The sequence below is a fragment of the Acomys minous genome, assembly GCF_964271855.1.
Source record: "Acomys minous genome assembly, chromosome: 9".
In the NCBI taxonomy this organism is placed as follows: domain Eukaryota; kingdom Metazoa; phylum Chordata; class Mammalia; order Rodentia; family Muridae; genus Acomys; species Acomys minous.
The window spans coordinates 7,098,995-7,125,583 of record NC_140490.1 but is presented as its reverse complement, the minus strand read 5'-3'; the positions used below and the strand labels follow the sequence as shown (position 1 = coordinate 7,125,583).

The 26,589-nt window shown below is 46.4% G+C and overlaps 3 protein-coding genes and 1 pseudogene across 10 annotated transcripts in view; 2 read left to right on the top strand and 2 right to left on the bottom strand.

Annotated features, from left to right (window-relative positions):
• Nucleotides 1–14,380, top strand: part of FAM149B1 (family with sequence similarity 149 member B1) — a 44,366-nt gene extending 29,986 nt beyond the window's left edge. For 2 of the 6 annotated variants that reach the window (XM_084794974.1, XM_084794977.1), the window contains 7 exons: nt 3,943–4,067; nt 5,088–5,191; nt 7,420–7,644; nt 8,366–8,510; nt 8,737–8,856; nt 12,165–12,243; nt 13,766–14,380. In XM_084794974.1, coding sequence (XP_084651100.1) covers nt 3,943–4,067; nt 5,088–5,191; nt 7,420–7,644; nt 8,366–8,510; nt 8,737–8,856; nt 12,165–12,243; nt 13,766–13,833 — 866 coding nt within the window. In that variant the 3' untranslated portion in view covers nt 13,834–14,380. Of the gene's footprint in view, nt 1–3,942; nt 4,068–5,087; nt 5,192–7,419; nt 7,676–8,365; nt 8,511–8,736; nt 8,857–12,164; nt 12,244–13,765 lie in introns of those variants that run through there. The other 4 variants (XM_084794975.1, XM_084794976.1, XM_084794978.1 and 1 more) reach the window with 4 other exon arrangements.
• Nucleotides 14,381–14,499: 119 nt separating this feature from the next.
• LOC311604844 (phosphatidylethanolamine-binding protein 1-like) lies at nt 14,500–16,067 on the top strand (annotated as a pseudogene). The gene has a single exon. The product of its transcript is annotated as a phosphatidylethanolamine-binding protein 1-like (transcript).
• Nucleotides 16,068–17,666: 1,599 nt separating this feature from the next.
• On the bottom strand, nt 17,667–21,951 carry DNAJC9 (DnaJ heat shock protein family (Hsp40) member C9). Of its 2 annotated transcripts, none has more exons than XM_084795020.1 (5): nt 21,647–21,947; nt 21,332–21,472; nt 20,994–21,248; nt 18,678–18,764; nt 17,667–18,324 (listed from the first exon to the last, which is right to left on the bottom strand). In XM_084795020.1, the coding sequence occupies exons 1-5, from the start codon at nt 21,824–21,826 to the stop codon at nt 18,208–18,210; spliced, it is 780 nt and encodes a 259-aa protein (XP_084651146.1). In that variant the 5' UTR covers nt 21,827–21,947; the 3' UTR covers nt 17,667–18,207. The 2 variants fall into 2 exon arrangements, with proteins under 2 accessions (XP_084651146.1, XP_084651145.1); XM_084795019.1 differs by lacking the exon at nt 17,667–18,324 and adding an exon at nt 18,375–18,559 and having other exon boundaries at nt 21,647–21,951.
• Nucleotides 21,952–24,675: 2,724 nt separating this feature from the next.
• On the bottom strand, nt 24,676–26,371 carry MRPS16 (mitochondrial ribosomal protein S16). The gene is made up of 3 exons (XM_084795021.1): nt 26,221–26,371; nt 25,296–25,556; nt 24,676–24,905 (listed from the first exon to the last, which is right to left on the bottom strand). Exons 1-3 carry the CDS (start codon nt 26,231–26,233, stop codon nt 24,775–24,777), a joined length of 405 nt encoding a protein of 134 aa, XP_084651147.1. The 5' UTR covers nt 26,234–26,371; the 3' UTR covers nt 24,676–24,774.
• Between the last annotated feature and the right edge of the window lie 218 nt (nt 26,372–26,589).

The window sequence follows — 26,589 nt, the reverse complement described above, 5'->3', positions numbered from 1 at the left end:
ATTACTCCATTTCTTTGTAGGCCGTAGTATAACTTATTAACTAATGATTAATTTCTAGTCATGTCTCTTCTAATAAGTGGAAGTGAAGGAGAGCTACTTGGCCACGGACAGTCCCTGGCTGGAGTCCCAGGCCAGGGTCTCATAGCAACCATTGCTGCGCTTGAGGAGCCCACCTTGGGAGTGAAATGCAGTTAGAGTTAGAATAAGGAAGTAGCTCCCAGCAAAGAGAGTTTTGAAACTGCAGTTTCTCTGTTAGCAGCAATATCGACCTCAGCCCAAGGGACTCTCCCCTTTAGGTGAGTCTTAGTTCTCAGGCTTGTGTAGTAACTGTCACACAGACTCCACTGGAGAGGGGTGACAGAGCTTGAACCCAGGGCCTCATACATTAGCACTCTCTTAATACATTTTTTCAGATGTGTTTACCATATGAGTATGCGTGCCTAACCTGCATGTGTTTTGTGCACTATGGCATTGGATCCCCTGGAACTGGAGTCACAGATGATGGTGAGCCATTGTGGTGCTGGGGACCAAACCTAGATCCTCTGCAGGGCCACAAATGATCTTAAGTATTGAGCCACCTCTCCAGCCCCAGACTGAATATTCTTGAGGTGGGGATGTAGCTCAGCGATATAGCACTTTCATAGACTGTATAGAGTTCTGGCTTCAATACCAAACACTGTATACAAATAAAATTATTTTTTATAAAATAATTTTAAATTGGATTTTTAAGAAGATTTACTTATTAAGTATAGTGTTCTGCCTTGCATGTACACCTGCAGGCCAGAAGAGGGCACCAGATCTCATTATAGATGGTTGTGAGCCACCATGTGGTTGCTGGGAATTGAACTCAGGACCTCTGGAAGAGCAGACAGTGCTCTTAACCTCTGAGCCATCTCTCCAGCCCCCTGAATTGGATATTCTTGTATGAACAACCCCCACATCAAGAACGGAATGCTCTGACACTCCAGAAGCCCATCTTGACTTCCAGCACCACAGATTCTGTTTTGAATTTATGTATAAATGAGCCAGGTGTGATGGTCTTTGCATACGATCCCAGCACAGGGGCAGAGGAAGAGAATCAGGAGTTTCAGGCTAGATTAACTCCATAGCACCCTGTATCAAGAAACACTTCCCAAAGCTAGAAGTGGTGGCACACCCCTTCAATCCCACCACTTGGGAGGCAGAGGGGGAAAAAAGCTCTGTGAGTTCAAGGCCAGCCTGGTCTACAGAATGAGTTTTAGGATAGCCAAGGCTATTTAATGAGACCTTGTCTCAAAACACAATATGAACAAACAAGAGACCCTTCCCTATGCTGGGTGTAGTTCTGCACACTTGTAGTTGTAGTTGGGAGGGAGAAACAGGAGTCTGTGAATTCAAGACCAACTGGGCATACAAAGAGAGACCCTTAACTCAAAAAGAAAAAACAAGGAAGAAAGCAAAGCCTACCCACATTTTTCTAAGAACAGATCAATACCCTGCACCCCCTTCAACAGAGTTAGATCGTTATGCTCGCCTAGAGCCATTTTTCTTTCTGTGCTGTGTGGTATTCTATCTGCTGCTAATGGTTATTTGAGTAATTTATGTTTTTCTTCAAGAATGCTGTTAGGAACATCTTCATGTGTCTTTGGGGGAACATATGTACTTGGTATATATACACATAGAATTGGTAGGTCATGTGATTAAAAACTATGCCAATGTCAGTGGAATCTCCCCCCGATTTTTTCTAATGTGACTTTACCTATGTACACTCTCCCTGTTGTGTTTCATTTTGACTATATGTACTCCCTTGTCAAACCTAAGAGAATAGGACTAACACTCTTCATTAGATTACCTGGTCAGGGCCAGTGAGAGGGACTGGGCAGGCAGACATGTTTGTGTGCAAGCCTGATGACCTTGGCTCTATCCTCCAATCTCATGAGGTGGCAAGAAAAAGCTGACTCCTTAAAGTTTCCCTCTGACCTCTACACACACACACACACAAACACACACACACACACACACACGCCAGGCATATGCATGCTCACCAGCACATGCTTGTGCTCGCTTCCCCACCCACTCATGAACACAATTTTTAAAAATCAACTGGCTAGCTTGCAGTGGTACACACCTATAATCTTAGCACTTCGTGGAGGCAGGAGGATGAGTAATTGAAAGTCAGCCTAAGCTACAAAAAACCTAAATTCAGTGAGCTGGCTGAAAGGCCCTGAAACAGAGTGAGCTTTTGTTTACACAGAGCCAGACAAATAGTGAAACAGCTTTCGGGGACAGTTAACCATTCTCAGTGCCACTCTGTCTGCCCTCTAGACTAAAGGAAGCCGTGAACAGCCTGTAAATGAACACTCCTTGCACTTGGTGCAAAGATAACACTCACATTCAGGTCTTTGGTACTTTATTTTAACTCGTGCTGGTGCTGCAGAGGCCCATAGCAGTTAACGGAGCCCCTGGAGCTGTGGTTTGAGGTGATATAAGCTACCGGATGTGGGTTTGCTGGGAAGCAAACTCTGGGTCCTCTTAGAGAGCAGCAGGTGTTGCTAATTAGTCATCTCTGAAACCCCAGATTTCCTTCCTAGTTCACTATTTAACCTCACATTTGAATTTAGAGGCTTTTGTGTGTGTGTGTGTGTGTGTATATACACACACACACACACACACACACACACACTTTTTTATATTTTCAGGGTTTGTTTTGTTTTTTGAGGAAAATATTAGTTTTACATTCAGTGTCTGTTCATCCCAATTTTGGAAGTCTTTCCAGAGCTAATAGTGCACTTGCTCCTCTTCAGGGCACTTGGTCTCCTTATTAAAAAACATGATTTCTAACGGTTTCTACTTTATTGGCATTGTATATGGGAGCTGAGGTCAGGATTAATGATCTGAAGGTTCTGAAGTTACACTGTTGAATACAGTAACCACGAGCAACATGCGGCTCTTTAACTTTAAAAATTGTGTTCCAGTCACAGAGGCCACCTTTTAAGTGGCCCGTGGTGTTGTCTCCCATGGCCACCACGTTGGGCAGCACATTCCAAAGGTCGTCATAGGTTTTCCTTCTGCTTGATACCAGCGGCCATCATCAGCTGCACTCTCAGCTTGAAGGTGTATTTTAAATGTGGGGGCAGCTCTCAGGCGAGTTACTGGTCCTGAGGATCGGGCCGGGAAGTTGCCATGCAGACAGGAAGACAGGAAGGGGGGAAGGAAGAAATAGCATGTTCATGCAGAGAGAGAACAGCTTGAGGGTCTGTAACTACGCAGGTTATGTGCAGCTGAACTGCAGAAGTGAATTGAAGCCTTTCCTTTTGTTTGTTTTTCGAGGCAGGGTTTCTCTGTAGCCTTGGCTATCCTGGACTCACTTTGTTGACCAGGCTGTCCTTGAACTCACAGAGATCCTCCTGCCTCTGCCTCCTGAGGACTGGGATTACAGTGTACACCACCACACACAATAGGTGCAGCCTTTCTGTTTTTGTTTTGGGGGGTTTTTTATTTTTTATTAAACATTTTTTTATTTTCTAAATATACATTTATATTGTTGCATATATATACAATAAACTACCTATAGTAAGAAGAAAAATATGGAACACTTCCCAAATTTGTGTCATCCTTCCTCAGGGGTCATGTTAAACTTCTCTGTATTGGTCCAATTTTAGTATATGTGCTGCCGAAGGGAGCACTTGTTTGTTTTTTGTTTGCTTGTTTGTTTGTTTTCTGAGATAGGGTTTCTCTGTGCAGCCTTGCCTGTCTTGGACTCACTTTGTAGACCAGGCTGTCCTCGAACTCACAGAGATCCGCCTGCCTCTGCCTCCCGAGTGCTGGGATTAAAGGCGTGCGCCACCACACCTGGCAGTGAAGCTCTTCTTGAGACTACTAGATGTCAGGGAGATTTTTCTCTCAATACTGTTTGTACATCAGAAGACACCTATGGATAATAGATCCTGTTCCTTTGCTTAGATGATGAGAGTAACATTGAAATTACCAGACTGGATTCGGGGAGCCCCTATATGCTGAATGAACAGCAGCCGTTGGTCTTACCTCGAGTGCCGCAGTCTAAGGTGCCGTCCATCACTTCAAATCCGGTAAGCCCCAGAGCGGATGGTGAGAAATCGGAACTGTTCTTGCCAGAGGAAGCAGGCTCTAGTGTTTGCCTCAGTTGCATTATTTTGAGAAATGGTTTCATTGTGTAGCCCAGGCTGGCTTCAAATTCACTATATATACAATCCCCCTGCCTCCACTTTTCAAGTGCTGCAATTACAGTTGGTTACAGCTAGTTCTTACAGCTAGTTCTAGAGGAACAAAACTGTTTTGTGGCAAAAAGAGGTGGCTAAAGGGCACTGAATGATGACCGCGCTAGAACTAAGAATAACCCTTATAAAGCCTTTGGAAGTTAGGTTGTTAAACAGAACTTGGGGAAACATGTACCCTGTAGCTCCGATTATGCAGAAGGCTGGCACAGAAAGATTGTTTGAGCCCATCACTTCAAGGCCAGACTGGGCCACACAGAGAGACACTGTCATAAAAAATTTTAAAGTAAAAAACCAGCCTGGCATGGGAGGCACTCTGGGAGGCAGAGGTAAGCAGATAGCTGTGAGTTCGAGGCCAGCCTGGTCTACAAAGTGAGTCCAGGACAGCCAAGGCTAACACCGAGAGACCCTGTCTCGAAAAAAAAAATTAAAAATAAAAATAAATAATAAGAAACCAAAAATCCAAAGAGCTATGAATGAGAAAGCAGCAGCACTCTAGGCTAGTGAAAGGTGAATCTGCAGAATTGAGGACCACTTTTTTTTCTTAATTGTTGCAGAGTTTGCTTGTGACTTTAGGTTTCTTTTCTCCTGCAAGCAGTAATCTCCCTCTCCCTTATCAGAGTAGCCATTAATGCTTCTATCTGTATTAATCAGCTATCGCTGAGAAACATAGAACAACAGCAGCAACAAAGCCTGTTCTCTTGACAGTGCACTTTGGGATCTACTGGCCAATGTTCTAATGGTTGAGGCACAAGGTGGGAGATGTATAAATAACCTAACTGGAAACACTAACTTTGCAAACTTAGCCACTCGAGCAGGTGTCTCCACCAACCAATGTCTGCTTTTGACACATAGATGAGTTTCTGTCAAGCAAATGGTCATCAGCCGAACGTGAACGGCCTCTTGGTCCATGGGACACCTCTGCAGCCAAGGAGTCTCTCACTGATGGATAAGCTCCTGTAAGCAGCTCGAGTTTTAATGCACTGCAGAGCTGAAGTGTGTTCAGTGGCAGACACATCCAGGAAGGAAAGCAGTTAAGGGGCAAGGTCTCAATGCCTGGGAGTCGGGAACTAGGAAACACACCCAGGACCTGGGCACATGCAGCATGCTGTGGCCGAGTCACGTGAGTGCTGCCCAGCTGGAGAAGGCACTTTGATGAGTTCGTGTCTAGGAATTTAGATGATCACCAGGCCACTATAGGAAGGAAGGATATGTGTGGAGCGTTGGACGTGGGAACGTAGCAGACAGTTTTGGTATAGAAGTGTAAGATGTCAGATCTTGAATGCTTTCTGGCCAGAGGGATTGCTTAGCGGCTAGATACCCACTACCAAGCCTGGCAGCCTGAGCTTGACTCCCAGGCCTCTGTGCTGGGAGGAGAGAACTGGCTCCCAAAAGCTGTCCTCTGGCCTGCATAAATGCACTGACATGTGCCCACTGTGCCCACTGACATGTGCATGCCCACACAGAGAGAGATGCTTTTGAGACTGTTTCTCTATGTAGCCTTTGCTGTCCTGTAACCTGCCGTGCAGACCAAGTTAACCTCAGCTCAGACCAGGTTAACCTCAACCTACTTCTGCCTCCTGGGTCTAGGATTAAAGGCATGCACCAAACACATCTGCTCACAAAAAAGTAATTTTTTAGAACTTCAATGCTTCCAAAGATCATTGACAATAATGTAGAATTCAAATAGGCCATGGTAAATTAGTGGAAAAGAGTCCACGAAATAAGTAAATGTGACCAGATTGTGGATGGCTATGAAGGCCACATTGGTATTTATCCATGTGTTGTACATGACCAGTATAATGTGCATTATAATTCATCGTTGTCTCTAGGTTGGGTTTATTATGCAGAAAGACATGAGACGTATTTTGCATAGGTCATATTTGAGGTCATATAGTCTCATTTTTCTTGAATCAAGACTTAGAAGCAAAAAAAATGGCAGGATAGTTGTGTGCTCAACTTTTGAGAAACTGCCAAAGTACTTAGACCATCTAACAGTCAGTCCCCAACCAGAGCTGTCTGCATCTGGGGAGCATACGTTAGGGGCTGAGGCATGAGACAGCAACTGTGCTGCAGCAAAGGAACTGAGAGCAGAGAGTCTACACCTGAGCTCAAGCAAGAGCTGTGGGATCTGCATTCAGCTAGTGCGGGCCAAGGGGTGAACAGGACCACAGTGGGGCTCGGCCGCAGATACTCATCTCTCAAGTATTTGCTCCCCACCATTCAAAGAAGGAAAGTCTCAGGGGCTAGAGCGAGGGCATTCTCTTTCCTAAATCCTCTAAACACCAAGGCACTGGATACAACCCAGGCCTGAAAGGCCGAGGAGTCAAGCGACAGAGGCTGGCTGCTCCGTTCTTTCATTTTCACCTCATTTTGTCTCCTTGATGTCTTAGATGCATCCGATTTCGTGGTATCTGCCGTAAAACAAACAGCCCAAACCCATCACCACAGCTGTAGAGCAGCGTTCAGGCAGGCTCATGTCAGAAGACTCACGGGAGAGTTGCGTTCCTGAGTTGCTTCTGCATACAGGGGTCTGCTAGTCCTACTACCCTGGGCAGCAGGTGGCCGGGACCCTTTGGTTGTTCCCAGCTTCAAGGCCTCCAGGACTGAACTCCACCCCTGTAGGTTCCAATTAGCTCAGCGCTGTAAAGGTCATTTTCATATGTGTGTGTGTCTTGCTCCCACATGTGTATGTGCACCATGTGTGTGCGTGTGCAGAGCCCAGAGGAGGGTTCTGGATGGATCCCCAGCAACTCAGCTCACTATTTCACTATCAAAGTGAGAGCATCTAACCCTGAGGACATTTCATCAGCTCAGAAAGTTCTTCGGATATTGTAGGACTCTGAGTGGGAAGCACTGAGGGCCACCAGCCTTGCCTTCCCCATAACTGAGCAAGTGACTGTGTGGCCAGTGGATCATGGGCATTTCCCCAATCTCCATTTTAGTAAGTTATGCTTGGAAAGGGCCACTGTCAGGTACACACCTATAGACCAGGCCAAACAGAAGGGCCTCAAATTCCAGCCTGGCCTAGGCCATCTTAAAAACAGCCTCTCATGCCTAAGTCCTAGATAACCTTCTGGAAGCCACTTTGCTCTTTCTTCCCTGAATGTCTTAGGTTAAGCTTTTTACCTGAGCGTTGTCTTCCTTTACGTGTATTTTTATTGTGGGTTTCTGATTTGGCCACTAGAGATCTTGATGACAAGCTACTTACCAGGCCTGGGTCCAGTTCCATCCTTCCAAACCGAAATTGGCCAAACCGAGCCCTGGAGCTTAGTACATCATCTTTGTCATATACAGCACAGTCGGCCAGGAGGCGCAACCCTCCACCACGCACCCTTCATCCCATCAGCACAAGCCACTCCCGTGCAGGGACCCCATGGCCTGCAGAAGAAACCCTCAGAGGATCCTGGGTGTAGGTGTCAAATGCAGGAGCTCTGAAACTGGTAAAACTAGTAATAATTATGAGAATCATTAGAGTTTGAATATAAGATTAAAGAATATAAGCTTAAAAGTAATAACTAAGCAGTCACACAATGAATTTGTCTAAGGTTTAGATCCAATTCAAATATTTTTTCCTTTCGAGACAGGGTTTCTCTGTGTAGCCTTGGCTATCCTGGACTTGCTTTGTAGACCAGGCTGGCCTAGAACTCACAGAAATCCGCCTGCCTCTGCTTCCCCAAGTGCTGGGATTACAGGCGTGCACCACTGCCCCTGGCAAATTCTAATTTTTCATTTAAGTTTTAGTGAAAGCCTGGCAGTAGTGGTGCATCTTTAATCCCAGCACTCAGGAGGCAGAAGCAGACCGATCTCTGTGAGTTCAAGGACAGCCTGGTGTACAGAATGAGTTCCAGGACAGCCAGGGCTACAGAGAAGCCCTGTCTGGAACAAACAAACAAACAAAAAGTTTTAGTCAAATACAAATACTGGATGAGATCATCCTGTTGACTCAGCTGAAGATTTATATTTGTGAAATTTAAGTAAATGAAAAAAAAAAACTATTTCTGAGATTGCTACTCCTTTTCTGAAAATCTGAGTGGCCCAAAGCTTCTGGCGCACAGTAAACTTAGTGGCGTGATTTACTGCGTTCCTCACCACTTTGCTTCTATTGTAACAACTTTGCTTTCCCATCCCAGTCTTGCTGCTGGGATCTGCAGTCCAGTGACGGCAGACACTCTCTCCTCTCCCTCACCAATGACGCTGGGTCGGAACAATCTGCTGCCACCTATTGGAACAGCTGAAGTAGAGCACCTGAGCGCCTTGGGGTCACCCCGAACAATGGTAAGTCCCTGCTTCTGCCTTCCCTTGCTTATTCTGAGCCTTTGATGGCAGTAGTTAGTTCTGTAGGACTTAGACTGACTTCAAACCACACTGTCCTCTGCCAAAAATAAACCGAGTTCTAGGCCATAGCAGTGGGTACCACAGCTGCCTGGGGCAGGGCTGATGTAGAACAGGCTCAGCTCCCAGGACACTATTAGCTATTGCTGTGACTTCATTTCCTTTGCAGAAACCCCACGGTGACTCCAGCCGAGCTCGAAGTGCAGTGGTGGACGAGCCTAACCAGCAGCCCCAAGAGAGGCTCCTTTTACCTGTCTTCTCTAGACCCAACACAACTCAGTCGTTTTTGGTAACGTGCCCCCTATTTGTCTGTTTTGGAGGGGTTAACTCTGTGTCCCAGATAGCCCATGCTGGTCTTGAACTCCTTCGGCCCCCAGCTCCCAAGTGCTGGAATCACAGGTGACAGCTGCTGACCAGCTCCTATTTGTCCTTGATAGTTGAGGAAAGAAGAAGGGAGGGGTGGGAGGCTGAGTTTGGCAAACTTAGGACTTTATTTAGTAGCTTGATTAACTCCAAGAAAAAAGTTGGACGTTCTAATAAATACTATTCTAGGTGTGTTTTCTTAAAATTCTAAGTGGTCCACAGCCTCATTTCTTGGGAGTAAAATGCTCTATTCATAGATCTAAAATCCCAGGAATTTACTCTGAGCATAAGGAAACACAATAAACTCCATGCATACCTGGTCAGCCTGACTCACTGTCTTCCCTGGTCTGGTGGCATTTACACTGTAAAGTGGTGTCAGATGGAGGACCTGGGTGTGAGCTGAGTTGGCCTTCTTCCCAATGGGTGTTTTAAATGCTGACACCTGACTTCTCCCTTCCTGTCCACTTACTTTTACTTCTAAGGAAGTATCTGAAAAAATCCTGAGTACTGGGCTATGTGACCTTGCACACCTGTAGGTCAGTGCATGGCCCCTACCTCATCCGCTTTGTGGCCAGAGAGCTTGCTTAAAGTGTAGGGAAATGACTGAGCCCACACTTAGTGTCCTGTGCCACTTTACAGACGTTGGCATCTGTAGCTCATGTATCCCACTTTGACCCTTGACCCATCTTCTACTGTCAGTGGCGGGCGTTTGTATGTTTCACATGGCTCCCATAACAAATGACCACAACACGGGCAGCTGAAACAACAGAAACTTGTTGCTCTCTCAGTTAAGAAACTGGAAGCCTTCTGTAAGCTCTGAGAGAACCTTTCTTGCCTCTCTGTAGCATCTGTGGTTGCCTGGATGCTTGGACGGGATGGCCGTATAGCCTAGCCTAATAGATAGCCCAGATCAGAGAGAGACCCTGTGGCCAACCAAGGTGGGCGGCCGCTGAGAGCCACACCAAAGGTGGGGATCTGCTTGCGTGTGTATGTGGGTGCACACTCACACTGTACATAGACACAAAGAAAATTTTTTTAAAAATTCTTAAAAGTTGGGGTTAGAGAGAGAGCTCAGTAGTTAAGAGCACTGGCTTTGTTTTGAGGCCCCAGGTTCAATTCCCAGCACTCCCGTGTCAGCTCACAAGTGTCTGTAACTTCTGTGAGCACACATACATGCAGTCAAAATACCCAAAAAAACCAATATGACTTCATCTTAACTTCATTACTTATGCAAAGAAATGGTTTTACAAAAATAGCCACCTTCACAAGTTCCAGGAGGCTGCTATGAATTTCTAAAGGCACTCAACTCAGAACTTCATGAGGCCTGAGGTAGAGGAAAGTCACAGAAAAGCCAAAGGGAAACACAGCTCTGCTTCTTAAGAGTCACTGGGAATCCCAGAAAACATAAGAACATCTTCTGAATTCGTCTCATAATCAGATTCAAACATTTGTTAAGCACTGGTTATGTTTATGTTTTACAACTATGTTCTTTCCAACTACCATGTGGCCCATAAAGCAGTCTGCTAAAGCCTCGTCTCCAATGTGGTACCTTCACCAGGAAAAATGTCCTAGCTCCTAATTCCAGCCTTTAAGAGACCCTTTTAATTGAGAAGTCCCTTGATGTAACTTTGGTATTTGTTTTGAGGCAGTTGTTATTGTAGGTCTGGCTGGCCTTGAACTGAAAGAGATCCACCTGCCTCTGCCTGGATTAAAGACATGCCACCACCACAGCCAACTGAAGTAACTTTGGAGTGTTTGAGTTTCATAAAGCTAAAAACCAAAAGGAAAGTTAAAATTCATCACATGGTGAAATTACAGGTGTTCTTCCCTCTCATCAGCAGTGTTGATGCTATTTAAATGGCATAAAGTCAGATGGTGGCCGGGCGGTGGTGACGCACGCCTTTAATCCCAGCACTCGGGAGGCAGAGGCAGGCGGATCACTGTGAATTCGAGGCTAGCCTGGTCTACAAAGTTAGTCCAGGGCAGCCAAGGCTACACAGAGAAACCCTATCTCGAAAAACCAAAATAAATAAATAAATAAAATAAAGTAAAATCAGATGGTGGGCTGGAGAGATGGCTCAGCAGTTAAGAGCACTGACTTTGCTCTTCCAGAGATCCTGAGTTCAGTTCCCAGCAACCACAGGGTGGCTCACAACCATCTATATGATCTAATGTCTTCTTCTGGCCTGCAGGTGTACATGCAGGTAGACTGTATACATAATAAATAAATCTTTTTTTTTTAATCAGATGGCATTCTATGGTGTGGCAAACCTGTAACCCCAACACAATGGAGGCAAAATAAAACATCCTTTTTTATGTAATTGCAACATTACACCATATGGATTATTTGTAAATGCTAAAATTCTTAAGACATTAATAAAGTTGTAGAACATGCCATTTAAACACACACACACACACACACACACACACACACACACACACACACACACAATTTCTCTGTGTAGCTTTGGCTGTCCTGGACTCAATTAGTAAATCAGGATGGCCTTGAACTCAGAGATCAGCCTTGCCTCTGCCTTCCTGAAGTGCTGAGGTTCCAGGGGTGACCCCGAAATTGAAATTCTTACAAATTAGCAAAGCACTTTGTGGGCATCTGGCTTAGAATTTTCTACTTGGAATTCAACACAGTGCCCTAAGGTTGGCAGATGACAGTTTTTCACTGTTTGGGGGGGGTGTAATTTGTTTTTCAAGACAGGGCTTCTTTGTGTAACCTTAGGTGTCCTGGACTTGCTTTTGTAGACCAGGCTGGTCTCCAGATCTGCCTGCCTCTGCCCTCCCGAGGGCTGGGATTACAGGTGTGAACCGCAGCCTGGCCCATTGTTAATGTCAAAGTTTTCCTCTCTGTAATCGTTTGAGTGAGATGTTCCCCACAGTCTATGGCATTTGAATACTTGGTCCCTAGGCAGTGGTGCTGTTTGGGCAGTTTAGGAGGCATGGCCTGTCTGGAGGAAGTTTATCACTGAGGGCATGTGTGAGAGGTTAAAGCCTCCCACCATCGCTGGTTAGGTATCTCTGCTTACCTAAGTTTGCAATTCATGATGTAGACGTGGTTCTGCTGCCCTGCTGTGCTGGACTCAGTCAGCCATTACTTCTGTAAGTTGCCTTGGTCACGGCATTTTATCAAAGCAGCGGAAAGTAACTAATACACTGTGTAAACCTCAAACTAGTATGTTTTGGGAGAAGCTACAGCCTAAGATGCCTTTTCTTTTCTTTTAGCCAGACACACAGTACCGAAATTCGTGTACATCTGAGTACCCTCATCAGGCCCGACCTGGCAGGGGGTCTGCAGGTACAGGTGGGGCTGCGGCTCCTGCTTTTATTGTCTTTCTTTTCTTAAAAAATAATTTGTTTATTCTATGTGCATTGGTATTTTGACTGTATGTATGCATGTATGTATGCATGCATGCATGTGTGTATGTATGTGTGTGTGCAGGTATCAGATCTTGGAACTACAGATAGTAGCATGAGCTGCCATGTGGGTGCTGGGAATTAAACCCTGGTCCTTGGGAAGAGCAGTCAGTGCTCTCACCTGCTGAGCCACCTCTCCAGCCCTGTCTACTCTCTATTCCTGCAGCTCTTCCTTCCCTGCAGACGTGTCTATATTTAGTTGTCCCTCAGCTATATAAATCATCTCAGGATCATTTTGGAAGATTGGTATAAAAGGGCAACTGCCCAAAGTTTAAAAGTTTCTAATTTCTGGTTTGTTTGTTTTTTTTTTTTAAAGTAAATTAATATTTTATTGTTGTTTTGTTTTGGGTTTTTTTTTTTTAAGATTTATTTATTTATCATGCATCCAGTGCTCTGCTGCATGTACACCTGCAGGCCAGAAGAGGGCATCAGATCTCATTATAGATGGTTGTGAGCCACCATGTGGTTGCTGGGAACTGAACTCAGGACCTCTGGAGGAGCAGTCAGTGCCCTTAACCTCTGAGCCATCTCTCCAAGTAAATTAACCTTTAAAGTAAATTACTCTGGTTTTTTGAGACAGTGTTTCTCTGTATAACCTTGGCAGTCCTAGAACTCACTCTGTAGACCAGGCTGGCCTTGGAACACAGTGATCCATCTGCCTCTGCCTCCCAAGTGCTGGGATTAAAGACTTGAGCTACCAGCACCTGGTTTTTTGTTTCTAACAAAATATTTGAAGAACTGGAAAAATAACTCAGTGGTTAAGAGTACGTGCTGAGCCAGGTATGGCGGCACACAGCTTTAATCCCTGCACTTGGAAGCAGAGGCAGGTGGATCTTTGTGAGTTTGAAGCCAGCCTGGTCTACAAAGAGAGTCCAGGACAGCCAGGGCTATACAGAGAAACCCTGTCTCGAAAACCAAACCAAACAGAGCACTTGCTGTTCTTCCAAGGAACCTTTCGTTCCCAATATTCACTGTCAGGCAACCTGTAAGTCCAGTTCCAAGCAGTACCTGCACACATGACATAAACTCACTCACACACACACACACACACACACACACACACACACACACACACACACACAGCATGCTTTTCACTTCTTAGACTATAGTCATTTTTCTCAGTATGGTAAACTATTTAAACAGTTTTTTGGTTTCAAGGTTTATGTTGTGTAGCCTTGGCTGTCATAGACTTGCTTTGTAGACTAGGCTGACCTCGAACTCACAGAGATCTATCTACCTGCCTCTGTCTCCCAGATTAAACATAGTTTTTATTTTTAATGCCTTGGTGAATGTATACTTCCAGATTTAAAGTCGACATAGTAATTTATGCAAAAGTCCCAAAGGCATGACTTTTGATGCTTATTACCAAATATAGACTGTTTACCAATGTTATTTTCTGTGTCTGACAGGTCCTCAGTCACATGGGTCTACAAAACCTCAAAGCAGAGGTGGACCCACCTCTAGAACCAGACAGTGACCACAGGGCAAGTGAGAATCCTCAAGGCTACAGCAGACTGCGAACACACGGAGGCCTCGTGCACCAGCACTCAGGCACCGAATGAGACAACTGCGAACACACGAGGCCTCGTGCACCAGCACTCAGGCACCGAATGAGACAAAGCTCCTACAAACAGCAGCTTGGTCCATCGAGAGTTATCTTGGTACACGTGTCTGAGAAACACTCTAGAGTATCGCCAAAGACTGTGCAGCCAACTGTTCTGTGTCCAGTAACTGTCTTCTTTCAGCTTTAGTTAACCTATTCCATGGGGCAGTAAAGCTTGGGCCCAAAGAAAACAATGAAAAACCAACCCAAATCACTGCTCATGTTGTCTGTAACCAATCACCAGTTCAATTCCTATACATTTCAGTGAGATTACACACAGATGATTCAGATCACTGGCTCCAGAATATTTCTGCTTATATTAATTTCTGGAGAACTACACTTAGTTTTAACATATTTTTAGAAGAAAGTGCTGCCAACAATCAGAGATACTCAGCAAATAAATGTCATTCCTAAACTTTAAGTTCTTTATTACATTTTTACTTATGTTTATATGTGTGCATGGGGGGGGGGCATGCACATGTGGTCAGAGGACATCACCTCAAGGGGTAGGTGCCTTTACCTGCCAAGCTTCCTCTTTAAAGAGCAGAACCGTGGCCTGAGTCCTGCCATCGCCATGCCCGCCAACAGCTGCCAGTGGGCTGGGCCGCTGGGCCTGCAGGAGACGGAGCAGCAGCAGACGCCGGGGTGGAGGTGGATGAGCTGAGCAAAGTGCCAGTGCCCACCCAGGGTAGGATAGGCCTAGCAGCATTTTGTGAGATGGCCTCGATCCAGGAAAACTACACCCTCACAGACCCAGAAGCCTCTAGCAGGAAAGACCCCAAATTAAAGAAGTGGCACCATTTTGTGGCAGTCAACATAAAGGGCAATAACATCAGCAGTGGCAAGGTCCTCTCAGATTAGGTGGGCTCTGGGCCTCTCAGCTGCACAGGCATCCACCACTATGTCCAGCTGGTGAACGAGCAGGACAGGCCACTGAACTGTGACAAACCAATCCTCAGCAACAGGCCTGGAGACTACCTTGGCAAGTTCAAGGTGGGGCTTCCCGAAAGAACTGTCACCTGGGAGCCCCTGTTGTGGCACATGCTACCAGGCAGAGTGGGATGACTACGTGCCCAAGCTGTACACGCAGCTGTCTGGGAATTAAGTGCTCTGCAGAGGCCAGCAGTTCAGGGGACCCACCCCTGCAGTATTGTCAAGCTGTGCAAAGCATGCTATTTCTCCCCTTCCTTCCCACTCCCTCGCAGGGGGGAGTCCTGAGCCCAGGTAGGATGGAGGTTTTAGGGTGAGTCTTCCCGCTGCCCGCCCTTAGATTCTAGACAGTCACAGCCCACTGATGTTTGGTTAGGCTTCATCTGGGGGGCATTTGGTATTCTGATGGAGTCATTATAGTCTTGATTTAAGAACAGCAACTCTGGGGCTGGAGAGATGGCTCAGCGGTTAAGAGCACTGCCTGCTCTTCCAAAGGAGCTGGGTTCAATTCCCAGCACCCACATGGCAGCTCACCCCTGTCTGTAACTCCAAGATCTGACATCCTCACACCAACACACATAAATTAAAATTAAATAAAAAATATAAAAAAAAAAAAGAAAAGAAAAGAAAAAGAAAAAGAACAGCAACTCTGAAAAAGACAACGTTCTGCTAGGACCGGCTCCACAGGAAGACGGCCAGGGCTAATATTGTCTGTAAGTGGGTTAGCGAGGGGACTTGGTTCAGAACCAGGCAGTGGCATCTTTTGAGGTGTTTAGGGTCCTGTCCTCCACCTGAGACAACCCAAGGTTCCCATCTCAGCTAAGCCCTGACAGTTCAGCTTGCTCTGGTGGCTGCACAACTGTTAATGCTCTGTAGCTCTAAAGAACAAGGCCAGGCATGATGGCGCATGGCTGTAATCCCAGGACTCGAGAGGCAGAGGCAGGTGGATCGCTGTGAGTTCGAGGCCAGCCTGGTCTACAATTCAGTCCAGGACAGCCAAGGCTACAAACAAACAAAAACAAAGCAAAACAGGGCTACCGTGTGGAGGCATTGCCATGGAGACCCTGCTAAGCCTACTGCTTCTCGGTGGTGTGAGCAAAGGCCACTGGAGCGGCCATGTGTTAATCCTATTCATTGTCAAATAAAAATAAAGGCTCTGGATTCAGACAAAAAAAAAAGCTAACTAAAGGTATCAGCACTGGTACAAAGTAAGGTAAACTAATCAATTTCTTTTTCCTAGAACAGCCTTACATCTCTACTTGACATCAGGGTCCTTTGTGTTCATGTTTGTGCAATTGTATGTGAGTGCATGTGGAGGCCAGGTCCCTGGGTGTACTTCCTAATCATTTTCTCCATCTCATTTCGAGACAGGGTCTCTGGCTGAACTTGGAGTCATCTGTCACCACCATGACAGTGGTGGGGATCCAAACTCAGCCTTCATGCTTGTGTTACAAGCACTTCACCACTGAGCCAGCTCTCCATGCAAAGAGCAGGAGAGTTGGAGAACATCACGTTCCCTTGGCTCTACCACCGGCTTCTCGAGGGCACGAGCAATATTGTGTGGTGTTAACTATGGCTTCAGTATGCCTCATTAAAGCACTACTGACTAGTGCCTTAGTTATCACACCACTTTGACATTACTAACTTTCAAGGAGGCTAAATTCAAATGGTTGTCTATTGGAGGTGACTTAAAATTATTCCAAATGGGTCTGGAGAGATGGCTTAGAGGTTAAAGGGTACTTACTGACTGCTGTTCCAGAGGTCCTGAGTTCAATTCCCAGCAACCACATGGTGGCTCACAACCATCTATAATGTGATCTGGTGCCCTCTTCTGGCTTACAGTTGTACATGCAGGCAGAGCCTTATAGATAAGATAAATATTTTTTAAAAAGTATCCCGTTTATGCCATCAAGTAGATGCTTCAAATAACCCATACTGAATTATATTTTAATTAAATGATTCTAACATGTTTATGATCACAAACTAAATATGTAATGTGTCCACCTTAAATTGCAATGCTCAGTAGGAACAGAGGCTCATTTCATGCATGATGCATTGAATATATTAGTCTACAAATCAGGATTGAACAGTCACTACAAACACATCATGTATTGTGTGGTGAACAGCTACCAATTCAAGGTGTAAATGAAAATCTGTTCTCACAAGTCCATACAATGAATAAACTCCATCAGATCTACATGAGTGACCTTTCTAAACACCTGTGGCTCAGAGTGCCCTCGGGTCATTTAGCCTAGTTCCTCACCCTTTTATGTGTGTGTCCCCCTCAAACCTAGTTAGTATTCATGTTCAAAAACCCAAGTATAGTCAGCAGTGGTGGCTCACACCTTTAATCCTTACTTGGGAGGCAGAGGCAGGCAGAGTTCAAGGCCAGTCTAGTCTACAAAGCAAGTTCCAGGTCAGCCGAGGTTACACAGAAAATTCCTGTATTGAAAAAAAGAAAAAAACCCACCTGAGTATAGGTCTACGTAGAGAAACCCAGGCAACCCAGAGCTACACAATGAGACTCATCTGAAACAAACCAAACAACAAAATAGATCAAGACACACAAAAACCCTGGTGTACCTAACGCGTATAGTTGAATGAGTTTGAATCTCACTCTTACCAGTGACAAGCACGGACAGGACTGTGACATCTGTGCTGAAGCCAGCCTGTCTGTTGCAGTGCTGACTAAATTACTTAAAAAAAACAAAATAAATAAATAAATAAATAAACCATTTTTCTAGCTCAACGGGGTCACTTAAATAATACACTAGACCTTTTCTTTCTTTCTTTATTTAGCCACAATCTTACAACAATCTGCAGTAACATGAATACCCACATCTCCTACTAACGGACAGAAGATGAAACCTAACAGGAGAACAAGAAAAGAGGATTTGCGTAGGATTATTAAGACCAAAGCACACTAGCGTTTATTTAGAAGACAGCTGTTCAGCAAGTGTTCTGAGGGTGTTGCCCATAGGTACAGCATCTCTTTAGTGCCTGCACACCAGCGAAAGCAGTCCAGAGACCCGTGTTACAGAGAGCTCCCTGGGCAGAAGGCCCATGGAAGCAGATGTCAAGTCCACCCTCCCAACCACCACCGCACACATCTTCACACGAAACCCTCACACAGTGTCAGGTGAGTTTAAGAAATGCTACAGATCAGGCTGATGACTCCTGCTTGGCTTACTTAGGTGATCCGTGTGCTTTAGGCAGGACACACAACTTCTCTCACAGTCAGGTTAATGGCTGCCTTCACCCTGTCTAACACAGCACCACTGACACAGAAGGACCCAACAAGAGAAAAATTCTATTACATTATTTCTTTTCCTTTTTGAGAGCCGTTCTTTTCCCTCCTTTGGAAGGCTTGCAGTATTTTGCTTCCATCTGAGCCAGAAAATTGTCCATTTCCTTTTGCCGGTCTTTTTGTCTGCTCTGTTTGAGAAGTTAAAACACAGCTTTCAAAATGCAACAACTGTCCACTGAGACAGAGCATTTCACAGCTGTGAGGGGGTGGGGTAAGGAAAGCACACCAGTGACTACCAATGGGCCTGGGCAGCCTCTGCAGTGGAACATTTTTCCAGAATCACTGGTGACAGCTGTACAACTTGGAGGGGTGAAATTACTGAAGTGTACATTCTCAAAACCCAAAAAGATGTGTAATTGTACCCTAAAAGAAAGAAACAACACCGGAATACATTTCCCACGGCATCCAGTGCGGGCCTGTGGGAGGGGCCTGTGGGAGGGGCCTGTGGGAGGGGCCTGTGGGAGGAGCCTGCTGTGTTTACCTGGATGAGTGCTTTCAGGCCATCCACTCCTTCCTCCAGCCCCAGCTCTTTTCTGCTCCGCTCTGCTTCTTTAGCCTCTTCCTGAGCCTGAACAGAAACTTTCATCAGACTCCATGGCAACCAAGAAATGACAGAAATATACTTTCTCCCTCTCCCCCCCACCATAAAGAAAATATTAAGGCCCCTTCCATAACTGTTGTTATATAAATAAAATTACACATGGTTTTCAAACACTGCCCAGGGCAAGCAGTCTGGTTCCAATACGCCCCTCTGTTTTATTCCTAGAGAGCACAAGTACTTTGGCATCACAAACCATAGCGTGACACAAAGGAAGACAACCTAGGTGAACTGGAAAGGTCACAGAGGCAGGGATAGCTTCAAAAGGGATGCCAGCCAGCACTTCGGGGTCTTCATCTGAAACCCCATTTTATACGGGGCACTGGCACCAGCCTTGGGAGCTGCAGTGACGTACAGGCTTTCTCTGGAGCTGGTTACCCAGCTCAGCGGTTGGCAGCACTTCCTGCTCTTTCAGAGCACACCCCCAACACCCACATCGGGCATCTGTCACTCCAGCTCCTGGGACTCAACTGCCTCTCCTGATCTCCGTGGGCACCTACACTCACGCAGGCACAAACACAAACATGCTAACACACACACACACACAAATTTTAAATGTTTTCTTAGAAAAAACACTAGCAAATTCAGTTTCAGCTTTTCTTTACCTGATTTCAAAGCTGCCTTCGTTTAACAAAATTGAACACCTGAAGCCCTACTCCTTGTAAAATTTCCTAAAGTAGAGAAACTTTCCATTAATACTGGGATTAATAATAAGCTGGCATCTTGTTATTCCAGAACAAAAACAGTTTTGTTTTATTCTCATCTCTTAAAATTCAGCATCCCTTAGTCCCTTACACTGGTGAGACAGCTTTCAAGCTCTCATTTTCTCTCAAACTCTTCAGTTTCTCAAACTAAAATCCTGATAGAATGCAGCTGTTCTCAGTTTTACCTACTAAGATTGATTAGCATGCAGTGGGTATGACTCTACACAGATGCAGCCCTGTAACAAAATGACTTTGGTATCTTCTCACGTCTTCCCTGAGAACAACAGACATGGCAGTCTTTTCTCCGTAAAGCAGGCCCTCACCCAAACACAAAGGTCAGTTGTTCTCTTTGCATGTTTTTCTATCTAAAAACTCCATCCACTTGAGCCACATAACAAGCCAACTCAACTACCCACCAGACACCTAAAATCTTAAATTGCCTGCTCCCCTGCGGAGCTCTAATTCTGACAGCCAAGATGAAGCAACTGTTGCTTTAACAGCAAGTGAAGGTAACTTTTCCAAAGAGCATACAAAGAGATGTCTGCTACCTTGAATTCTCTGGCCATCATCCCCACCAACCCTGGTTTAATAGGGGTATGAAAAAAAAAATCACAAGTCCCAATCCTCAATTCTCTGCAACCTTGTGTTCTCGGAATGGGGACACAAAGACCCACCTCATATGTGCTTTAAGAAAAAGGTGCAGGGCACAGTGGTGCACACCCGAATTCCCAGCACTTGGGGAGACAGAGGCAGGTTGATCCCTCTGAGTTCGAGGCCAGCCTGGTCTACAAAGCGAGTCCTGGACAGCCAAGGCTACACAGAGAAACCCTGTCTTGAAGAAAAAACAAAACAAAACAAACAAACAAAAACACAAAACAAAAGAAAAAGAAAAAGCAGGCGGAGACTGCAGAGACACAACAGTCACACAGAAACCAGGCAGTTGTGAGCTACACAACCTTGGCCCTGGAAATTGTACCTGGGTCTCTGTAAGCGCCGTACGTGCCCATTTAGTTTTTTCAAATAATAACATACATTTACAGGATAAGAAAAAAAAATCTGTTTTCTCCCTCTCTTCTGGGTGGGAGAATTGGGGACCTACCACACACTAGTCAACCAATGGAGCACTGTTCCACACAGCACAGCCTGACCTCAAAAGCGGCCTTCCTAGCTTCCTCAAGGCTCAAGCGCCATGAGCACCAGCACACCCCGGCCACCACTCAGTACTTCTAACAAGACACAGTCACTGCCGCCCTTCTCTGTTCATCACCCAGGCGAGGACAACGGGCTAAGTACCCAGACTCCACACAGAAAAGCTACAAGGCCTCCCAAACAACCCATCAAGTGAAAGCATTTTCAGCACGACACAGCAAACTTCCTGATCATGTAGTTGGCTCAGTGCTGCAGGTCAGCAGTCTTTTATTTCCTTCGTCGGAACTACACCACGACCCCTTTTTGAAGCGGCAGCGGCGGCGACAGGAACAACATTCACACTTACCCTCCTTTTCCTTGCATTCATCTTTTGCTTAGACTCTTTGACGAAGGCATTGTAGGACGGAACCTCTTTGGCATCGATAGCTTGTTGGATAATGTTTCTTATCCTGGGTTCGTCTGTGTATTGCACACAAAGCACAGACTCCATGATCTGATCCATGTCACCCTTGAAGTCCAGATAGGCCTGCTTAATATCATTTTGCTCTTCTTCCGAGCCTATGTATGTCTTTTCAAAGGCTTGAATGTCCTCTAGCGATATCTAACAACAAAGAAGATTGCTTTAACCTCGCGATTGTACTTGTGGGCTGAGCGGTGGGGATTAGAGTCAATAAAGCCCTTTACCTTTTTAAAGAGTAACCTCCAATACGCATCCCAGTCCCGGTCTTGGTTGAGGCTCGAAGAGTCCTCGTCCACCGTCCCCTGTTCATCATACACTGCTCTCTGCTCCTTGTCACTCAGCACCGCATAGACTCTTCCCAAGATCTGCAGGCACAGAGCACCCAAAAGCCACCCTGAACCTCCCACTGAAACCGTGCGGCTAGAAACGCTTAAAAACGCCAGGCCGAGAGCATCAGCTGGGCGCTGCTCCAGGAGTGGGGGAGCCCCCCGCGAGAGCGGGAGAAGTCCGGATGGCCGTCCGAACGAGGGCCCACCTACCTGGAAGCGGCGGGTGGCATCCTCTTTCTGGTTCTCGTCTACACGGTCGGGGTGCACTTGCAGGGACACCTTGCGGTAGCCACGTCGTACCTCGCCATCGGAAGCCTCGCGCCGCACGCCCAGCACCTGGTAGAGGTCGGTGGTACCGAACACCTGCTCGCACAGCTCCAGCAGCCCCATACCGGGGACAAGGTTGCTCGGCGAACGCCGGGAACCTGTGCCCACAGCCGCTAGGTCCGCCCGCCGCCTTTTCCCGCCCAAAAACCCCTGGGTGTCTGCGTCACAGGAGGCGCAGCAGGGGCGGGGACCAGCCGCGCTTTACGGCAGCCGCAAAGCGGGCTCGCTCGCGCCCGAGAAGTACCGCCCTTAGCATCGGGCCGGCGGCGTCTCCAAGGGCGGAAGCACGCTCTCCCGGCCCCCCACAGCCGCACTGTTTCCACGTTCCCCGCGCGGAAGCTCCATGACACATGAAAGTATGTAACAGAACCAAAGTTTTCCCAATAGAAAGCGGTTACTCGGGCTGGCGAGCATGCTTAGCACTTGCCGCCATACCCCAGGACCCCCGGAACGCATAGGGTGGAGGAACAGACTCCATCAAGTTGTCTTCTCGTCCACACACATACAAAATAAGTAAAATATAATACAAGTGGTCATGTATCAGCGTTGGTAAATTTAACATGCTCAACCCAAAGGTTAGTATGTTTCATTTTTAAGGAAATCCTCAAAGCAGTAATAACTACAAGCTCAAATAACTTCTCTGCAGGAAAAAGCCTGTATCGAACAAAATGCGCAAAACACAACGTTTAATATCTTTGTGTGTGTGTACAGTGTCTGCCTGCACGTACACCCGCAGGCCAGAAAAGGGCATCAGATCATGTTATAGATGGCTGTGAGCCACCATGTGGTTGCTGGGAATTGAACTCAGGACCTCTGGAAAAGCAGTCAGTGCCCTTAACCTCTGAGCTCTCTCCCCAGCTCATTTAGTATCTTTTATCTCACAGGACGTATCTTTGACAGCACAGAATTAATCGCACTCTGTTGCTCCAGTCACCTCACACGTTTGGTGGACATAATATTGACTCAACCCGTTCCCCAGATCAGATCTAAAAATCAAAGCTAACTAAAGTCAGCCCCTGTCCATCTTTCAAAGTCCCCTCATAACAAGTGAAGGAAACCCAGCAACACCAGAGAGCAACCTCAGAACGGACACTAGCTAGTAGCTGTTCTCAGAACGCAGATAATAAGACAGACCAGAACACTAGCAGGCCCTGGAAGCTACTCTAAACTCCTGGCACCTTAGCATTACTCTAGAACTTGAAACCTACATTATCCAGCATGTGACAGACATGTAATTCATGCCTACAGCTATAGAATTGTTGTTCAGGTGAAGCAGGTGTTAGATTTCATTTCATACAATGTGTCACTTACATACCAATCTCACAATATCCAAACGCAACTCTTATCACTTTCTTCTGTGTGTGATGTGTATGTGTGCACATTCATGTGTGAGTTAAAGTTCACACATATGGAGGCCAGAGATCTGATCTTCCGTGCTGCCTGTGAGTGTCTGAGGATTCCTTTGCCTCTCCCTCCCAGACCCTGTAGGATGCTACTATTGCAGACTATACTTCCTGTCCCGCTGTTACACAGGTTCTGAGGATTTGAACTCAGCATCTCAGAACAGCATGGTAAAGCACTTTTACCCCCTGAGCCATCTCTTGGGCCTCTATCACTGATATTTAAAGTAGACTTTGGGGGCTGGAGAGATGGCTCAGAGGTTAATAGCACTGGCTGTTCTTCCAGAGGTCCTGAGTTCAATTCCCAGCAACCACATGGTGGCTCATAACCATCTATAATGTGATCTGGTGCCCTCTTCTGGCCTGCAGGTGTGCACTGTATACATTATAAATAAATAAATAAATAAATAAATCTTTAAAATAGACTTTGGAGAAGCCCTATTTTTTTCCTTCATATAGGCAGCATTATATGTGGGAAAAGACTTTGTAGATAGGTATATGGAGTCTGAACATCAAACTGCTACAGCTTCCCTCCCCATGTGTAAACATGGGTAGAACTGACCTACAGTTGGGATACGTAAACATGAGCAACTTCACAACACAGTTTGCTATGTGGAGAGGCTTTGTATTAGCTTCTTCCTAACTACTCTCAGAAGGTGGTGGCACACTCCTTTATTCCTAGCATTAGGTAGGCAGAGGTAGATGTCTCAAGTTCAAGGCAAGCCTAGTATAAAAGGCATTTTCTTCTCTTTATAACTAAGGACATTTTCAAACTGTTGTTGATTAAAAAAAAAAAAAAAGAAAAGACACAAGACAGCCTGGGTTGTTACATGGAGAAACCTATCTCAGAAAAACAAAAAACAAACAAAAGATAGGCTATTAAAGCCCCAGAACAACTTTTACAACTGTCTTTGTAAACCTGAGACCATAAGCCGAGAAATCAATATAAATCCCACTAACAAAGACCAAGGCAACTGGGGATTGGAGATTTAGCTCAGTAGTAGAGCGCTTGCCTAGCCAGGCCCTGGGTTTGGTCCTCAGCTCTGCAAAAAACAAAACAACAACAACAAAACAAAACAAAACAAAAAAATAAATAAGGCAACTGTCTTCTTGAGCTTTAGGATGATCCCAAGTGATTAAAGAAATATTTGAGCCAGGTATAGTGGCTGAACCTGTAATCCCAGCACTCAGGAGGGCGGAGTCAAGAGGCTGGCTGCAAGTTCAAGGTCAGCCTGGTCCACATATCACATATAACAAGCTCTACCGCAGTAAGACTGTCTTAACGAAAACCTTTGGGACACGCACATTCTGGTTGAGGGCTTTGAAGCAGGAAAGAACTGGCTCTGATGGCAGGTTGTAAAGCTGCCCACGTGAACAGGTTTAACCCAAAACCTAAACCTCCCAGTACCCACCGAAGATAAGGCAGGAAAGCCTAGCAGACACCTACACACAGTTCTGCCATCAGACAAAAACTGGTCTCCGTCTGACCCCTGTTCAGAATATGCCGCAAGATCGAGGACTGGGAAACTCCGTTTATTGACCCTCAAACCCAAAACAAAACAGAGTTCTGCAGGCCTTGAGCTCGTAAAGCCACAGCTGTGTTCGCTGAAGTCAGCTTGCTTCTGTTTCTCTGGGCTCTGACGGTGCTTTCTGAAGTGATGAGAGGACTTCTGCTCTCTTCCTCCGAAGTCTCTCAGCATTGGTGATCATCATCGGATGCAGGGGGAAAAAGCCAGAAAGACCTAAAAAGCAACAGCGTTTTGATTATAGTATTGCCCCTGCCAATGCTTTCCAGCGCTGAGGGCCAACGCCTGACTGCGTAGGTAAGAAACAGGCTCCTGGCCTGCCAAGCTGTCTACTTCCTAACACCGTTCTCCTCACTTTAAAAAAATAAGGCAAACTGACAGGCGGCACCAAAGACCATTGGTTTCATTTTTTTTGCACAAAATCCCAGTCACTTGGCATCTTCTAAAGGAGTCCACAAAGAGGCTCTCCAGATTAAAAAATGGCAGTTACATCACGTCACCTTCCACTCCTGTCCAGAGAAGCTTGGATGCGATGAAAATCGTTCTTTTCCTAGAGCTGACCCAATATAAAATCTCTTAAATTGACTAAGCTCAGAGATGGCTTACCCAGAAGTTTCTCCATCGGCTTAGAGAGTTGAGCCCCACAGCCAAGCCAATGCCGGATCCGGTCCAGGTTTAGGGCAACCAGTTTTTCTCCGTTACTGTTGGGCAGTGGGTCGTAGGAGCCCAACTGCTCCACGAAGCGGCCATCCCTGGCACACTTGTTGTGAGCGGCCACAATGCGGTAAAAAGGCCGGTTGGTGCAGCCACCCAAAGCAAGGCGTATGGTTAGGTGGCCTCCGCGGTAGGCTTTGCAGAAAACGGTTGCTGTAGAGAAATAAATGGACAAAAAAAACCAGATCGCTTAATATAGGTCATATTAGGTAAAGGTGCAATTCCTCCTCCTACTGCACTTCGAATCTATTCCTTCCAGCTTAGGTACCATCTTTTCTGCGAAACTCCCCTTAACCACTCCGAACAGGACTTACCTCCTTTTCCCCAAATCTACGTAACAAGTACCTGCCACTTAAGCCGTGACCTTGTCGTACCCTTAGGTGCCTGCCTCACCTGCAACACGATTTCTACTATTCTGTGGTAAAAACTGAGAGGTTGGGCCAGGCGGTGGTGGCGCCCGCCTTTAATCCCAGCACTAGGGAGGCAGAGGCTGATGGATCAATGTGAGTTCGAGGCCAGCCTGGTCTACAAAGCGACTCCAGGACAGCCAAGGCTACACAGAGAAACCCTGTCTCGAAAAACCAAAAAACAAACAAACAAACTGAGAGGCTGGGCAGGGCGACGCACACCTTTAATCTCAGGGTTTGGGGGAGGCAGACGCAAACGTCTGTCTGTGAGTTCGAAGCCTGCCTTGTCTTTACGAGTCCCTGGTCAGTCAAGGCTACATACACAGTGAGACCCAGTCTAAAAGCAAAACGGCCTCGCCTAGCCCCGGCTGCCCCAGCCCGCACCTTCCCGGAAGCCCTCGCGCACTCACTGAGGTGGACCATGGTGCCCGGCGAGCGGATCTCCGGCTGTCCCCCCGCGCACACCCGCTCCACCGAGCCTTGGTAGAGCGCCCCCAAGCGGCCACGCAGACACACGCCGCGAGCGCCCCGCCGCTCCAGAGCCGGAAAGCGCTCTGCGGAAGCGGCCGGCCCCCTCGACCCGCCCCTTCCGCTTTCTGTTCCTATGGGTACCGGACTGCAACAAGGCTCCCGGGATTTAGTTGACTGCTGCGGAAGAGGTGTGTCTGTGGGCGTGGGCTGCTGGCTGCTGTTAGCTTCAGTTCCTGCGATGGTTGAGTTTATCGCGAGACGGCTGTGCCTGGCTCTGTGGCCGTAAAGTGCTCTGCAAACACCAGGGT

Bases quoted from the DNA above. Each gene is read 5' to 3' on its own strand.
- MRPS16 (XM_084795021.1), bottom strand. The intron at 24,906-25,295 runs GTAAGCCATCTC...GTTGCTTTTTAG, and splicing joins GCCGATGGAGAAACTTCTGG to GTCTTTCTGGCTTTTTCCCC.
- DNAJC9 (XM_084795020.1), bottom strand. From the start codon at position 21,826: ATGGGGCTGCTGGAGCTGTGCGAGCAGGTGTTCGGTACCACCGACCTC. The intron at 21,249-21,331 runs GTAAAGGGCTTT...CTTTGTTGTTAG, and splicing joins GGAGGTTACTCTTTAAAAAG to ATATCGCTAGAGGACATTCA. The intron at 18,765-20,993 runs GTAAGTGTGAAT...GTTTCTGTTCAG, and splicing joins TGAATGCAAGGAAAAGGAGG to GCTCAGGAAGAGGCTAAAGA.